At 38.0% G+C, this 18,304-nt stretch overlaps 1 protein-coding gene across 7 annotated transcripts in view; it reads left to right on the plus strand.

The window, feature by feature from the left end:
- Positions 1-224: 224 nt before the first annotated feature.
- fam13a (family with sequence similarity 13 member A) overlaps positions 225-18,304 on the plus strand; it is a 58,065-nt gene continuing 39,985 nt past the window's right edge. For 3 of the 7 annotated variants that reach the window (XM_089132004.1, XM_089132005.1, XM_089132006.1), the window contains exons 1-6: positions 225-473; positions 3,328-3,653; positions 6,687-6,896; positions 11,799-11,976; positions 15,217-15,361; positions 17,306-17,392. In XM_089132004.1, coding sequence (XP_088988130.1) covers positions 3,401-3,653; positions 6,687-6,896; positions 11,799-11,976; positions 15,217-15,361; positions 17,306-17,392 — 873 coding nt within the window. In that variant the 5' untranslated portion in view covers positions 225-473; positions 3,328-3,400. The remainder of the gene's footprint in view (positions 474-3,327; positions 3,654-6,686; positions 6,897-11,798; positions 11,977-15,216; positions 15,362-17,305; positions 17,393-18,304) is intronic. The other 4 variants (XM_089132008.1, XM_089132007.1, XM_089132009.1 and 1 more) reach the window with 2 other exon arrangements.

An 18,304-nucleotide genomic window follows, 5' to 3' on the forward strand; every position in this document is an offset into this window, starting at 1 on the left:
GCGATTTGCACGCGATAACACCCTGACTTGTCAGCGACTCAACGATTTGCAAATCGGGCTTAAATCGGGCTTAAAATCACGTAGTGTGAACTAGGCTTTAGATGCAGCTTCCCTTCCTTTGTCCCATTTGGAGAGACTTTCAAAGGTTTGGGCCAACTGGTCATGTGACTCACAACACCAGCCAATTGGAGCGCAGGGCTCAGATTTCATCTGGTGTGGAGAGGAGTCACTAAACTCCACTGAGCTTTTAGGAAAGGGAGGCTGACTCCTCTGCTTAGCCTCTGAAGTTTTCCGATACATACAGTCTGTCCAAAGATGGACAAAAACAACACATTATGAGCTGTGGACTTTGTTATGGGATGCTAAGGAGGCCTCTGTAAGAAAGCAGAAGGATTTGGGGGAATTAATACTGTTTGACCACAGGCTCTTCCTGGAAGAAGAGGGAGATGGGGGCTGGAGCAATAACCATCTGTGTAAGTACAAAAAACATGCTGGTCAACTCCATATAAGGCTGCTAGTTTGAAAGAGTGTGTTTGTGTTTACACATTGAGGAGTTTCTGCATACATCAATGTGAATAAGTGCTGGCTGTGATCCTGGACTTAAACTGGGTGAAATCCGCTAGACTGAGGTCATTTCTTCCCATCTGCTCGCAATGACTCCTGGAAATGAAAACATCTTCTGTCAGCTTCAGTGAAACTTTATATATAAATCAACATTACTTTGGTGCATTGAGAACAGCATCCGAAATGTGTACCTTAAGGGGTATAACAGCTTGTTACTGGGAACTGAGTACAAATTTTTACCTTGTTTACACCTAACAGGCCCACAGTTGTGACTGTAAGGGTACTCTGAAGCCCTCATGTACCTTTAGGGGTAGATAAGGCACAAAGTTGTCCTTTTAAAGGTAACTTTACCGCTGGCAAGCTGTTGAACTTCTGAAGGAACAGTTTTGCACATTTGTTCCTGCAATGTTGTAAACTATATGCTAGTTTCTACCTTATAGTAGCATGGATGTTCTGCAGCTGTTGTTAGCGTTCATTGCTACAACCAGTTGCTCTCAGGACCACACACACTGACACTGCATATGTGCACGCATGCGTGTGAGATATGAATGGACATGCTGAGACTCGCTTCTAACCTAATAGAGTTTAGTTTTTGAGCTAGCTTAACTATTCAGTTAGATGTAGACAAGGTTAGACATGTATGTTGAAGTAACTCATGTGATTTGAGGGGCTTACTGAGGTGTGTTTATCAGACTGTGGGGGAGGGGTTGAAGATCCATTGGCCTCCCCCAAGAGTCAAAGCAGGGGGTGTCATTAACTAATAAGGACATTGTCTGAACCTGTAATGGAAACTTACGCACTGACTTCTTTGTTTCTCTCATTGACTAAATAGCATGACTGTATGTTAATGTTAACACACGTGTGGCCCTTTCACATAGAGTATGAAGTGTTGCGAGGGTTAGGGGTGACTTCATGGACATCTGTTCCTGTAGGTCTCTCATGAGTAGCTCAGACGAGCTTATGTTCTTAATGCCAAATTCAGGGACTTTGGGAAGCATAATGAGATATAGGGCTTCCATGCTAATTAAATATGTACTGTTCTATATATATTTATATATATATTAGTGCTGTCAAACGATTAATCGCATCCAAAATTAGGGATACACCGATATGAACATTTTGACTGATACCGATAACGATAATTCTTTATATTTGAAAGCCGATAACCGATATATCGGCCGATAAATCTAAATCCAATTTTTTTTAAATAATTTTTGGAAGCCTGATTGCAAAAACAAAAGTCTCACAATTAAAATCCGTTCCCTAACACAATTATAATGTTCTCATTATAATTTCATGTAGCCGATATTTATTTTCCTTTTTGATTCCAATCATATTTCAAGCAATTAAGATCAATCATGTTGAACAGTGCGCATCTTAAGTGCCTCAGGTGTCAAGTGTTGAAGGAAATAATTCATTATTTATCAGCTTTAATATATCGGGCCGATAACGATAACATAAAAATGAAAAATATCGGCCGATACCGATATGGTGGCCGATATATCGTGCATCCCCATCCAAAATAAAAGTTTGTGTTTACATAATATATATGGGTGCACTGTGTATAATTATTTTATATATAGCACACACATGCTTGTATATATTTAAGAAATATTTTCATGTATATACTGTGTATAGATTTATATATAATTTATATTATATATAAATATAAATATTTTAATTCTTAAATATACATGCATGTGTGTATATATATATATATATATATATATATATATATATATATAAAATACACACACAAAATAATTATACACAGTGCACCCACATAAACACAAAGATGCAATTAATTGCGATTAATCGTTTGACAGCCCTAATATATATATATATATATATATATAATATCATGTATTACACACACACACATTGTTTTTTCATGTTTTATGGGGACTTTCCATAGACAGAATGATTTATGTACTGTATAGAAGTTTTACTATTACTATTTTATTCTATATAGTCCCCTCCGATTTGGCTCCTGAACTTACACTGACCCTATCCTTCTACTATTGAAACAGAAATAATTGGTATTTGAGCTGATTATGCATTTGAGCATAAAATAAATACATGTGTTCACAATGGAGCCTGGGTTACGCTTTGCTGGAAAAGGACATTTGGTACAGAACACCCAATTAGAAGATCGGCTGAAGAGCACAGAATGAGCAGCAACCTTCTCCTTTACTGAAGGACTAATAACCTCTGAATACTGTACAGTCTGTTGCTCTTTTACTCATCAAGGGTGCATTGTATCTGTATGTCTGTGACGCATAGAATGAATTTTGATGAATGTTACTTTAAAATATTTGATGAAAAAAGCTTTTTGTTAAGCACTCTTTCATGATGCAACTGGATACTTCATAATTGATTCATAAATGGTTTGCTGGTCTTGAGATGATCTAGCTATATATATATATATACATATAGGTTTATTACTGTACATAATAAACATGTTTACAGTTACCTTATATTGTCTCACCAAACTCTTTTCATTGAAAAATAATTACATTTTTTTATATCATTGTAAACATTTGTTCACCATATTAGTGTAACTTCCTGAAAGCATAACATCCAAAGTCCAGACCATAACAAGCCCTGTTCTCTGGCCACAGCTGAGTTTGATATATTGTCAGCTGTCAGCTTGAGTCTGTGTGTTTCCTCTCACCTGGTAACAGGTGCATGGCAACCCCTGCTGAAGTAGACACTCTCTCACACACACACACACTAACTTCCCTCCCTCCTTTTTCCTGCCAGTGACAGATCCACCAACACTGGCAGTGGGAAAGTCTCGGGTATAGAGGCTGATATATGGACTATAGGGGTCTTAATGATGCAGACGGTGGATGTGGTTGACTGCTCCTCTCTCTTCTGCTTTTCAAAGCACAACAAGGCAGCGGTTCAGATTAAGGAGGATGTAAAGAAGATGGTGCAGTTGCCCATGCTTAAACCCTCTCCGGCCACCGGCTCTGGGGGAAAGAAGATCTTCGGCGTGTCCCTGGTGAAGTTGAGCGATCTGGGACTTGTCAAGGACGGAGTTCCTGTGGTGGTCCGGTGTATGGTGGAGTATCTGGAAAAGCATGGTGAGTGTCAAGGTGTTGGTGTAAAGAAATCTGATGGGGGACAATGATAAAGAATTAAAAGTAACCTGAGTTTTTCTTTGGTGAGCAATTATAATGCTTTAAGCAACTAATAACATGTCATAATCTAGCCTGCATTCTTTCAAAGAAATTATCAGTTGTCTGAAATAGGCCTAAGTGTTACTTGGCAATTTATAATATTTTACATTATAATTGTTTTCAGAGGTGCAACAGGTTCTAAAATAACAAATAGCAGAATACTTAAATGTAATCGATATGATTCCAAGCATTACATTATATTATAGCCTACACTGTTTTTAAAAAACAGCACGTTTTCTTTTATATTAGACCTTTTATATTTTTCTCTTGCTATGGTTGTTAACATAAAATATATATCATCAATCATCAATTCATTTTACACGATCAATGGTTAATTTACATTTAGGCCAAAAAAGGGTATTTTCGAGACTTTTGTTTTATAAGAGCATCACAGTCCCGCCCACAGCCGGTGCCGGAAGTAAAAATTTAATACAATTTCTCCATTGACATTTGAGATATAAGCCATAAAAACGTAACCATACATGGTAGACTTAAAACCGGCTACGCCTGTACTAAGCGATTGTATATGCTCATATAAACGCCAAAAGTTCATGGGGCACTAACCTTGTTTTAAGATAAATCCCTTTTATTCGCGATGTATTGGATAAGTACTTCATTACCCAAAATCCTGAACAATCCCACAATCCAACAGTGATGATTCTGATTGGTGGAAGTCGTGTCACGTGTCTGAAACCCCGCGAAGGTACGTGAAGACTGAAGGTGCGTTCCATTCGACCATAAGTGGACTGCGAAGTGGACTTCACAGGGTATTTCGCCATCTTAAGTGAGATTCCAATTCGAAGGGAGCGAACATGTTCAGTTCAAAGGGCACTGCAAACGGCATAGGGAATAAGGGAACATCGATACATCACTTCACAGGAAGTCAGTGAAGTCCACTTCAACTGATATACCGTGTTCAGGGAGTAGGGAGCAGTGAACACTGCATAGGGACCCTGTCGAATGGAACGCACCTTGAATATCGCGTGATGACGTAGGGTTAAGTTCATTGGTCGCACTTCTGAGACGCCCGCGCGCCATTGGATGTGCAGTTGCCACAGCTTAGCTAATGAGCGAGCCAGAAACTCAATGTTTTTGCATGTTGAGCTGCAAATGCGTTTGCTTCAGTAATTCGAGGAAAATGGGTTTCCCTGTACATTCACTATATAAAATTCACTGGAGGAAAAAGTTTACGTGCCCGTCGTCAGATTTGGAAGTCGCTCAAAAGGCTCTTTCATGGTGGTTTTCAGACGACTTTAGTGAGGCGCGGTGGTTTATGGGAGGAGTGGTCCTTTTGCTCGGAAATGAAAACATGTACACAGGCTTGTACCCTCGATTCTTTTGTATTTTCTTTTCGTTTTTTCACTCGAAATGATGTGTTGTATGCTTATCAGAGTTTAGCCGTAGCTGATTATCCTCAGACATGCTCTAGTACTCTTTAGATATGGATTTTACAAAATGTCAATGGGAGAGATGAATGGGAAATTTACTTCCGGCACCATCGCTCTCTCGGGCTGTGGGCGGGACTGTGATGCTCTACAATGGTGGCATGCATTTTTAAAGATATAAATATTTGAGGTCATAGAAAATGTTTACGTTTTTTTTTTATTAGGAAAATAATTTTTGCTCAATTTTTGCTCAAGATCAAGAAAATAATGAGTAAATACATAATCAATCTTTCTTCTACAACGTGTGTTTGTGTTACCATTTGTATTTACTATAGTAAGCCTATTACAGTATATTTACATTGACGGGATGGTCTTCGTGGGAAATTGCGTACATACGTAATGAGTGCTTGGTTAGTTACTTGTCAAAACCTGCTAGAATGATCGAGATAGAAGAGCTAAATCTAGAAGCTCCGGGGAATCTGCCGTTAAAAACAAAGGAGAATATGCTGGCAAAAAGCGAACGCCACAGAAAACCAGATTCAACATTGGCTTGGCTTTTCGGAGATAATGGATTTGAAATGTTGTAAAAGCGACACGGAGATGAAGGCGTTATTATTACTCGTGAGTGAGGTATTTTATTGAACGGATAAACTGCCATATGTAGCGCTAAAATACTTCTCTATTGTGAAGGTGACAGGGTCATTCATCCACACAGTCACGCAGAGCCGAAGCACAGCCACTGCTAAATGAATGCGGTTTTGTTTTCTTTAACCGCTAGAGGGCCAAAAGTTTGTGTAGGCGGTTGACATTACATTGACATTACCTTTAAAAAAAGTTGTTTTTTTTTGTTTTTTGTTTTTTCCAAGAATACTGTGTGGGTATAATTAGTGGACTTTTGGCTGTTGGCTGCTGTGAATGTGAACTGGCAAAAAGTATTTTTTTTTCCCTTCCTGGCAGTACTATAAGAAATAAAGTCACAGCTTTTAGTGAACAACTTCAATTCTTTAGCCATTTAGTAAGCCATATAATTGAAGCCCTAGTCAGTCCCCTGAAAAGCTGTTATAGATACACTTCTAGGTTAAGACGATATTGGTGCAATAGCCTGTATATCAAGCTAATATGGAATTTTTATGTATGTATCTTTTATTTATGTATCTCCGTTTTGTACTGTATGATGTGTTATATAAACCAATGTCTGCAATAAATCCTTATATATTATATTTGTGTGATATTGAACAAAATTCAAACTGGTTATAAACCTGAATCTGTAGTTGTGCTTGTTCTTCACTGGGTGGCGCTGTGCCCTTTCAGATCAACTAAACACTGCACTGGGCCTTCGAGAAAACATGGCAGTGTGTCTCTACTTTTGAGCCTGTGTTTTGAACAATTGAAGTGTTTTACATGAACTTGATTTCTATTTAATTACGTTGAAATATCTTCCCATCTTTGTTTATTGATATTAGCTCTTCATTTGAGCGAAGAGTGGCATACTTTTGTTTATTACTTGCTGTTGAAACGTTTGCGTTTCTCTTATGATGCCGCAATCTGTCAGGTCTTCGTCAGGAGGGTCTGTTCAGAGTGAACGGCAGTGTTCGGACAGTGGATAACCTGCGGCAGAGGTTTGATGCTGGACAAGAGGTGGATCTTCATCAGGAAGCAGACACTTTTGCTGTCGCCAGTTTACTCAAGCAGTTTTTGAGGGATCTACCTGAAGGTCTCATCCATCCCTCCATCCACAATCGTCTCATTCAGCTGCAACAAGGTGAGTCACCTGTAGTTTTCATTCATGGGTGGTGTGGTATAGTGTTTAAAGGTATACTTCAGGATTTAGCATTAAGCTTTGTATTAGTAGAGAACCTGTAGTATTTTTGGATTACCGTGCTTTCTACCCTCATATCCCCCTGAGACGAGAGATTTATGTATTCTTTTGTCTGGAAAAAAATCCTCCGATGACGCAAAAATCGGCATTTTGCGTCATCGGAGTATTTTTTGGCCTGAGACTAAAGACAGTCAGTAGTAGGGCTGTCCTGCATGTTCTCAACCCGCCCATAGAGGGAGGATCTCACTCACAGAATGAACACATAGTGTCGGCCATCTTTTTTTGGAAGCTAAGCTAGCAGGCTCTTGTTCTGTGGCATAGACATATACACTAGACCTCACCTTGGGGCTCTAAGCATGCGTTAAAACCGCCGCCATCTTGGAACAGGGGTCTTGTCATAGGAAGTAGCTAGGTAACACTGCTATCTTTGCCTTTACGTTGAATTCATTGATGGTGGCGGACTTTTGTGCAGCGTATGATGTTCACGGATGAAATCTAAACTAGGAAGAATGTTTAAAAAAAAAAAAAAATTCTTTCTGGAATCAATGATAAATACATGTCTGACCGTTGGAACAAACCAAAAAAACAAGAAAAATCGCATTCATGATGATTTATGGTGATTTTATTACCGTTAGACCTGTGTCTACTACATTGACGCTGATGCATTAAAGTGGAGGGGCTCCCCTGTTTCAAGATGGCGGCTCTATTGACACATTCGTTCCAATGAACTGCCGTATCCAGGGTGAGGTCTAGTGTATATGTCTATGGTTCTGTGGAAAAAGCGGAGTTGTAGGGGTTGCCATCCACTTTTTCCCGGACATGTCCAGCCGTCGATGTCCGGGATTCAGCTTTTGCTTTCTGCAGTCGACATTCATTGTTTACATGCACAGCTTTTGTTTCAATCTAAAACTGAATTCATTCCAATTGGTGAATCTGAATGTAGTGTTTACATGAACACTAAACAAGTGATCGGTTGATGTGCGTTTTAACATTTCTAAGAAAATTCCCGCTCCTCCGTGAGAGATACGAGACCGGTGCGTCTCACAGGTGTTGCTCATCGGTAATCACGCCACCGGCCTCGCGCTTTTCTCCCGCGGCCCTCACTCGTCCCGCTCAGTAAACATAACGAATGGCGACTGTAGAACGCAAAAGCCGAATCACGGACATTTTGGGCGATCTCAAAACACATTTTCGGGCAGACTCATCACTAGTAGCCTAGACTTGTTGTTTAACTACTGCACTCTGTTACCGGTAGGCGTGGCCTCCTAGGGCAGCGAAGCAAGTGCATTCTGGGAGTTGTTGTCTTTTATCCACATGAGCCAAAAATACATTTTCTGGCTTTTCTCAGTCTAGAAAGCTCCAAATTCAAAATAATTTGAACTATCCCTTTAAACTTCTGTGCTGGTAACCAAAATATTGTAGGTTGTAGAAAAAAAAAAACGGTGTAGAAACCGTTTTGAAAGAAAGAAATGGCAAGTAACACGTTGAATTAAAGTTCATACTCATCCCATGTAAACGTTTTTGATATGTTTACATATTATACAATATTATTTACATATAAAATGTATTTTTATTCATAACAGCAAAGTAGGTCAGCGGTTAACCACTTAACTGTCACCGTCCCACAGGTGGGACGTTTGCCACTATATTTTTAAAACAATAATATCTTAGTAAATACCTTAAATAATATTGACAAACTATATATCATTTGAAAGCTTACAATCTCTAGTTTCCATATTTGGTGACTGATTTTCAAAATATATTACAGAGGAGCCATAATTTATCAATATAAAACAAGAATATTTTCATACTCATAAGGCGTGTTCAGACCTTTATTTTAAAATAGCAGTAAACATGAAAAATCATGAAAAAATGGTAGATACCTCAGTTTGTTTCCATGCCAAAAGTTCAAAAGATAGAATCCATTCAATTATTTTGGAAAAAAAAGGTTTGAAATATCAAGAAAAAAATAATAAAATCACCATTTGTGACGTGGCAGCTAGCTATGACTTGCATGCGTGTTCTTTGTATGTGTTTCTTAGAGGTTCAATTCATATCAAAATCTGCCAAACTTCCCATGCTACTTCTGAATAGGATCTCTACTTCAGAAATTGTATGAAAATTGTGAAAATAATGGTTCATATCACTCAAAACACGAATGGAAATGGAGACGCCCTTATATGGGCAGTAATGGAGTCTGATTGTGCCCTAGTGAAAAAGTTTGGTACTGCGCTCAAACAAAATCATACTGAAAGCTCATTTTTTGAGATATCAACCTAAAATTTGAAACACAACTTGTTCAGATTTTTGGCTTTGATCTTTCTGACATTTTAGAGTAGCCCAGGTTTTGAAAATATATATTTTATGTAAAATATGAATAATTAATATTTTTACATTGTACATTTCCATAAACTCAAACTTCTATAACTTTTTTTCTGTCTCACTTTCTTAATTTATTTCACTTCTACAAAAATCTGCCAAATGTCTTCTTTAAAACAAGACCAATCATATGTCTATATTCCAAAGCATTCTTGAATTACAACCATTTAAGTTCGAAATGTGCATTTTCATGTCTATTCAAAAAAAGGGGGGTGACAGTTAACAGGTTAAGTGCCAGTCATAACTGTTAGCTGTTTATCGACTGAAAAGATTTGGGTGAAGGTTATGCTTCTATCTTAAGCACATGAGTCAACTTCAGGCCTGTGACTGAGCAGAGCGGTCTAAAGTTTAATCTAAACTGCATTATAGTAAGTGCTCTAAATCTTGCTTTATGTCTTTTCACACTGTTTGAGGAGCTCTAGGAGGGATTTTGGCTTCTGATTGGTGTAAAAAATTAGACAGGGCTTTAATAAACAGCATTGTTTTACTGGCTCTCATCCAGTGGATCCATTAAAATCAGAAAAAATATTGAATTTGCAACTGTATCATCCTTCACTGACCTCTACAAGGAGACTTTGCTTAATTAATGTGGTCTTGTGTCCGAGATCAGCAGTGCATCGATACTGTAAACGCCTCAGCTTCATATTAAAAACGGCAAAAGACTTGATTTGCTGCAGTTTTTCCTCTCTCTCCCTCTCTGTTGGTGTCCCAATCTCCCTTTTTGTGGCATGTGTGAGACGCTATATATCCTGCGCAGATGGTGCATTTTGGGTGCCAGAAAACAAGGATTAATAAAGACATATTTGTTTTGGACAGTTATCTTGGATTTGATTTCAAACTGACAATGTATTTTTTTTTAAATCATTTGTTATATTGAAAAGAATTTGCCAATTTATTTATATTTTACCACATTTTAACAGCTTTTAAAGGAAAACTCCACCGTTTTTTGAAATATGGCTTATTCACATTCTTTCCTACATTTAGATATGTGTGCAAATTCATTTTTGTCTCAGTGCATGCATTGTTTTAGTTTGACAGGGTCGGCGCTAGCTTAGCTTAGCACAATGAATGGATTCCCTTGTTGCCAGCTAGCATGTCCTGAGTAAAAGTGGTTAAAAAAAATAAACAAACCCACGTAATTACTTCTTGTGGCCTGCGTATTCACAACGAGTACAAATAGATTAACACTCGGCGATTTCCTTGGCAGATATTGACTTGAAGTCGTGCGATTTCATGTGTTGCGTGACGTCTCTGCGCCCAAGTAGCAGTGATTCGCCTTAGCAGCAGTGCTTCGCCTGTGCTTCCCCCTAATATAGTCCCAAGTCAATATCTGCCTAGGAAATCGCCGAGTGTTAATCTGCGTCGCTATTTGTACTTGTTGTGAATACGCAGTCCACAAGAAGTAATTACGTGGGTTTGTTTATTTTTTTTTAACCACTTTTACTCAGGACATGCTAGCTGGCAACAAGGGAATCCATTCATTGTGCTAAGCTAAGCTAGCGCCGACCCTGTCAAACTAAAACAATGCATGCACTGAGACAAAAATGAATTTGCACACATATCTAAATGTAGGAAAGAATGTGAATAAGCCATATTTCAAAAAACGGTGGAGTTTTCCTTTAACATATTTAAATATTTGTGCAAATGAAATGTTAAATTATTGCTAAAAGAATTGCATCATTTTGCCCCTTGTTTTAAATCACCCACATACCCTCATTCACCATTCCCTACATTACTCCACTAATATAGTTCACTTGAAGGAGGGAATGAAAACGAGTTAGTGAATTCGGACACTGAGTGCCGGAAGGGCTGCTGCTTTTTCATAGTTTTAGCTTAATGTTTAATAATTAAAGAAAAATTAAAAGATTCATCTTAAACTCTGTCATAGTAACTAGCATGTTTAAACTTTATTCAATCACTTTAGTAATCAAGTAAAAAGGAAATATTTATACCTGTATGATATTACACTGTACCCACATTGGACCAGCGGTTTGGAAGATGAATGGATCTTCACACTTGTTAATGCGGTGCATTGTGGGATTGAATGAGTGCACTAGATTACGTCCACTATGTTTTCGGACCCCACTACAAACAGCTGTTCCCTCAAATAATGCCCAATTTAAGCATATGGGGGTGATTTTGGACACAGCCATGCTCATAATGAGGTTCTCTTTAGTGGTTATGAAGCAGACATTTTGTCCAACTGTCTATACTAGAGACCGCTTTTGCACTTCCACATTTACTACTCACCTTAAAAGCACCACAAAAAATACTTGTCGCCACTTCCTGTTTTCCAGCTTTTTCCCAACCACTGTTCCTGAGTTCTGCTTCTATTTGAAAATCATCTAAAATAGAATATTATTTTTTTACAATATATGCTCAGAAGATTCAGATTTTAGCTTTACTGGACACTATATGAATGTCTTCCTTTTTAAAAAATCAAACCCTTCGTTATATTTCTGCCAGAATCTGATGAGGATTACTTCTGTAAGGACCTGGGTGAGCTCCTACATCAGCTGCCAGATATCCACTACAGTCTCCTGCATTACCTATGTCACTTCCTGTCCCAGGTGGAACAGGAACACGCTTATAACCGCATGACTGCGACCAACCTGGCCACAGTGTTTGGGCCCAACGTCTTCAAGTAAGTCTCAGTCGCACAGTTCAACACAAGCAAACCAATGAAACTGATCAATGAATTTGATCAATTCAAATCTCTAACTTTACATTTAAGTTTTGTTGCACAGGTTCATTTCTGAAAGCTGTAAATGCTTTTCCCTGAAATAATCAGAATAATTTTAGCATGTATGTGCATGTATCTGCAAGCTATGTGAATCATGTCTCGACTGCCCAATGTCAATAGCTGCATGTTATGTAACATGGGTGTCATGTTCTCAGTCTTACTTCTCATTGGCTGAATTTTGGAGTGATCAGCACTTACACTACACAGAAAACCTGACCAACCCCACATACCAGTGCATAGTTTAAATGCTCTGCTGTGATGAATGATTTTGTTCACACACATATATATCTATATCTATATACTTACATACACATACACTCACCTAAAAGGATTATTAGGAACACCATACTAATCCTGTGTTTGACCCCCTTTCGCCTTCATAACTGCCTTAATTCTACGTGGCATTGTTTCAACACGGTGCTGAAATCATTCTTTAGAAATGTTGGCCCATATTGATAGGATAGTATCTTGCAGTTGATGGAGATTTGTGGGATGCACATCCAGGGCACGAAGCTCCTGTTCCACCACATCCCAAAGATGCTCTATTGGGTTGAGATCTGGTGACTGTGGGGCCATTTTAGTGCAGTCAACTCATTGACATGTTCAAGAAACCAATTTGAAATGATTCGAGCTTTGTGACATGGTGCATTATCCTGCTGGAAGTAGCCATCAGAGGATGGGGACATGGTGGCCATAAAGAGATGGACATGGTCCGAAACAATGCTCAGGTAGGCCGTGGCATTTAAACGATGCCCGATTGGCACTAAGGGGCCTAAAGTGTGCCAATAAAACATCCCGCACACCATTACACCACCACCGCCAGCCTGCACAGTGGTAACAAGGCATGATGGATCCATGTTCAAATTCTGACTCTACCATCTGAATGTCTCAACAGAATTTGAGACTCATCAGACCAGACAACATTTTTCCAGTCTTCAACTGTCCAATTTTTGGGAGCTTTTGCAAATTGTCGCCTCTTTTTCCTATTTGTAGTGTAGATGAGTGGTACCCGGTGGGGTCTTCTGCTGTTGTAGCCCATCCGCCTCAAGGTTGTGCGTGTTGTGGCTTCACAAATGCTTTGCTGCATACCTCGGTTGTAACGAGTGGTTATTTCAGTCAAAGTTGCTCTTCTATCAGCTTGAATCAGTCGGCCCATTCTCCTCTGACCTCTAGTGTCAACAAGGCATTTTCGCCCACAGGACTGGCGTGCCGCATACGGGATGTTTTTCCCTTTTCACACCATTCTTTGTAAACCCTAGAAATGGTTGTGTGTGAAAATCCCAGTAACTGAGCAGATTGGTTGGTTGGCTTCCATTAATGAGAAATTGAACAGGAGTTCCTAATAATCCTTAAGGTGAGTGTATATATTAGGGCTGTCAAAATGAATGTGTTAACACATGCATTGTCAGACCAATTGACAGCACTAATATATATTGTATAAATGTGTGTGTGTGTGTGTGTTTGAAGAAATAGTTTATAAAGGTATATAGAAGCCCATTTTTGCAACATAATTATGATTTACCAAAGCATGATTTTTTTCTTATGATATTAATTAGAAATTATGACAAAAAAAAGTATGTCTTACATGACTTTCGCATGATTGAAACGGTTCATGCCAAAATTGTGAAATACCAAACCATGATTATTTTTTTTCCCAATGTGAGTGATGGGAACATTCCTATACATTTTAACCTAAAATCTTGATTTAATTCTCATTGTATCCGTAATAAAGCATGTTTTATGCAAATCTTATCTCTACCTATATCCTGGCTTTCGACTCCAACAGAGGGGGCCAAAGCCCAGGTTGAATTCTTCGCTCAATGTCAGCGCTAACACAAATAGCACTTACATACTTTCTATGGTCATAAATTCTTTGGTTGTTATTTTCAGCCACAGAAACATTTAGGCTGATTATTCACAAGTGAATTTCTCTGACAAATAACAGCCCAAGATTATTTGAGAGACCATCTGCCCCTACAGAGTTGAATGCAACTAACTATATATTCGGTTTTAGGCAAACACAGTTAAATATTTTCAATGTAGTTTTTTAAGTAAGTTGGACTTAAAGTCATGTGATTTTAAAGAAATTAACTGAAATAATTGATTAAATATAGTTTAAATGTTACCTGTTGCAGTAGTGACGAACCCCAAGTAAGTTCCCAGCTGATGCAATATGAGCGCCACCCCTAATAATATATCACCCAGTCAGTTTCAGGGCATCCCTGTCACCACAGCATGTGTGTTTGACACCTCAGCGTTTGTGGATATGTGATGTGTGTATGTATCCATGGCTCAGTGAGGTGGAAGTGACAAAACTGTTGCCCGTTTTAGCCACATACTTCTCCGACTTGTACCCTAGTACGACATGTTCTTTTTGTCAGGAATAATTAGACCACAAATCCAGCTGTCAGTCGAGCACTCGGCGACCCCTTACAGTAGCAGCGTTTAAAGATTTATGTTTTCCTGTCATGGGGTAGTAGGCCTATCTCATTGTGACTCCACACACTGAGGGGAATAATATTATTTATTTATTTTCCGAAAGTCTGAAATCCGAGCGTTAAAAGATAAATACGACCTCAAGTTATGTCAGTCACGCTTGCCTCCGAAACTTTCGTCCGTCATAAAAAACAATCGGATCGGGTTTGATTTTCTGCGTTTTTCGCATCCGTAGCAAGCAGTTTGAATGGTGTTCGACAATTCAGAGCCACCAAATCATGAATACGAAAAAAAAACGTATTTGAAAATTTCGAACTTGGTGTGCAAGGGTTTTTAATCTTAGTAATCTTTTTTTTTTTTTGACCTTTTACCTAAATAACAATAAATGGAATTTGACTCTGATGTGTAACCTAGATCCCATGAGGACACTTTTATTGCATTTTTTGGTTGATTTTAATATATATATATATATATATATATATATATATATATATTTAATTTATTTAAAATAATTTATATTGCATAGATATATAATATTGTGTGTATATATATATATATATATATATATATATATATATAAAATTGTGTATATATACTGCATATATAATTGTAAAAGTGATATTGTTCCTGATTTTATCATTTCATTTGGCAGCATTCACACATAGTTTTCACAGCCTGTTTGTGTATGTGCTTTTTATTCTGCAGTGTGTCACCTGGTTTTGATGGTATACGGGAACAGAATATCTGTAATAGTATTATGGCTAAGCTGATCCAGAAGTACAGCGCCATCTTTGAGTCTGTGGTGGAGAGAAGACTGATTGAAAAGGGACCAAACATCCTCATGGTCAAAGTGAGTGTTGACACAACGCATTAACTCCCAGTAAACTGACACTTTACTTGCCTTTGGTTGGCAATCATCTAAATATGTGTTAGAGAAAAAAATAGAAATAATTATAAATGGGCAGTGCAAGGGAACTGAATACTCTTTAATGCATATAATATTAGTTCAAACAAAATAAAATTGGGGTTCGAAAACAATGTTTTTTGTCGTATCATAACTATACTGAATTTTTTAGTCCTATTTTTTGTCTATAATTTTATTTTAGTTGTAGTCATTGTAGTACTTGCATTAGAAAGTTAGAAATTTTGCCTTCGTAAATAACTGATAATAATTTTGTATTCTATTTTATTTCTGTTAACATTTAATTGATCTAATTAAACATTTTTTTGTTAGTATTTTTAGTTTTAGTTAATAACAACACTGTTTCTAAACATTAAAGAAGTAGTTCACTTTTAAAAAAACTTTTGCTGATAATTTACTCACCCCCATGTCATCCAAGATATCCACGTCTTTCTTTCTTCAGTCGAAAATAATTTTTTTGATGAAAACATTCCAGGATTTTTCTCCATATAATGGACTTAAATGGAAAACAAACGGTTCAAGGTCCAAAACACAGTTACAAACTCTTCAAAGGGCTTTAAACAATTCCAGACGATGAATAAGGGTCTTATCAAGCGAAACGATCGCTCATTTAATAAATAAATAACAAAGTTTAAGTTTTATAAGCTCAAATGGTCACCTTGCTCTGTTCTGTGATGCACGTTTGTGACTCTCCTGTTCTAACTCGTTTATCAAAATGAACGAATCTTTTTTTCGTGTCATTTGATTCATTCAACAAACAAAATGAACGTGTTGACTCTGGAAATGATTTGTTCATTTTGATGTTCGAATCGGAGAGTCACAAACGCACATCACAGAACAGAGCAAGGCAAGCATTTGAGCTTATAAAACTTAAACTTTGTTATTTTTTTAAATGAGCGATTGTTTCGCTTGATAAGATCCTTATTCATCATCTGAAATCGTCCTTTGTACAGTTTGCACTGAAACTGTCTCTCGGACCTTGAACCGTTTGGTTCCCATTGAAGTCCATTATATGGAGAAAATTCCAAGAAAGTTTTCATCAAAAACCTTAATTTCTTTTCGACTGAAGAAAGAAAGACATGGACATCTTGGATGCCATGAGGGTGAGTAAATGAAGAGTTCAGATGCAAAAGCCTCTAAATGCCATTTGAAATTTTCTTCTTTAATTATGATTTTTATCAAACTTATATATTTAAGTTCAGTAATTTCACTTAAATAACAATTAATAGGTAATTATCATTGCTATTTAAGTGAAATTGCTGAACTTAAATATACAAGTTTGATAAAAATCATCATTAAAGAAGAAAATTTCAAATGGCATTTAGAGGCTTTTGCATCTGAACTCTTCAAATTATCAACAAAAGGTTTTTTAAAAGTGAACTCCTTTAAGTCATATACTCATGTAAGCGATACAAGTTTGAATTGAATGCCACATTTCCCCATCCCATTCTCCCCTCTTCATTTAGGTAGTTGATCAACCAACGTCCGAATTTTGTTAAGACGTGGCTCAGTATGTCAAATGCCTTCAGTAGAGCAGACCAACTGATATCACCACACTCACACACCCCTAAACATGCCACTCTCTCGTGCTTTATCCTGGTTGTCACATGATGGCACGTGTGTCTCCCTGACCTTGCTTTGTTGCTGGCTGCACTGACTCTCCAAAACTTCAAGATGTCATTGCACTTTCTTATCTCTCTTCTGCCACCATCAACAATGTTTGTTTTTTTGCATTTGCACTTCACTTTCAATTGTCACATGGAAGCAATTTCTCCTGATGTGCAGAGCAGTCATGCGCACTGATGCTTCATTGCTGTGGTCAGTGGGTGCATGTGGACTCACGTGAATCCCTGTGTATTGTTTTGTTCCCAGGAGGCCAACACAAACACCGAAAACGCAGAGATGCCGCCTTACAATCCCGCTCCAAAGGCACACACTCCACGTGTCAAGAAGATCAAGGTACTGCTGATCGTATGTGTGTGTGTGCGTTCGCAGTATATGCAACCTGCTACGGTACACTGAGAAGTGTGGGGATGTTTCCATAGTCATATGCACTTATAGTGTCAAACCCTGTTAAATCCCAGTGACGTAGCAACTCAGAAACGCCAGGAATCCAATAACACTACTCACCCTGAGGTGAAAGGTACAATCACAAGACTCAGCTTTCAGTTTAATCCAAATGATGCAGTTCTTAAGTCAGTCAAAGGCTATTTTTTAAAGCCCAGTAATGCAGTCATTTGGGTTACTTTTTCTTTAACAGCACATCAAGATGATTAGAAGGGGATGGGACTTAAAATCGGGGGCTCGTCCGGGAACTTAACACTTGATATTCATATCATGTTGACTTTGGATCGAATTGTTGTTCCCGTCAAAGGCCCCGACGTTACACGTGTTTGTCTTTCCGATTGGTGTTAAAGTTACACCCCTGAGTATCCCACAAAATGTGTTTTTGTGGACTACAGGATGTTTGCTTATGCTCTGAGGAACAACATTGAATGAAAGATGAGGAATAGATCTACAGTAGCTTGTGCCAAGTTCACATCTTAAACACTAAATCAATAAATATATAAAGTCATTTAGTCAGATGTGTATTTGCTCTCTTGATAAAACTGCACAAACGCTTGCTCTCACGCGGCGTCTGTCGTTGCTATGCAACGCCAACGAGTTTTTATTATGAGCGCGCTTGAATCGCGCCTATATTTGAAATTGCGAATTTGCGTGTAATCGGCCTCTTATGGCGACGTGACATTAGCCTAATCCAAAATATTTCCATATGTGGCTCTTTCCTCCTTTCGTTTCAACAAGTGGATTCAGAGAGAGAGAGAGCCATATCAGCGTTATAAAGAGGACGCAACTGTGCACGTTTCAGAC

Source organism: Pimephales promelas, chromosome 6 (genome assembly GCF_988280905.1).
Source record: "Pimephales promelas chromosome 6, fPimPro1.hap1.1, whole genome shotgun sequence".
Taxonomy (NCBI): domain Eukaryota; kingdom Metazoa; phylum Chordata; class Actinopteri; order Cypriniformes; family Leuciscidae; genus Pimephales; species Pimephales promelas.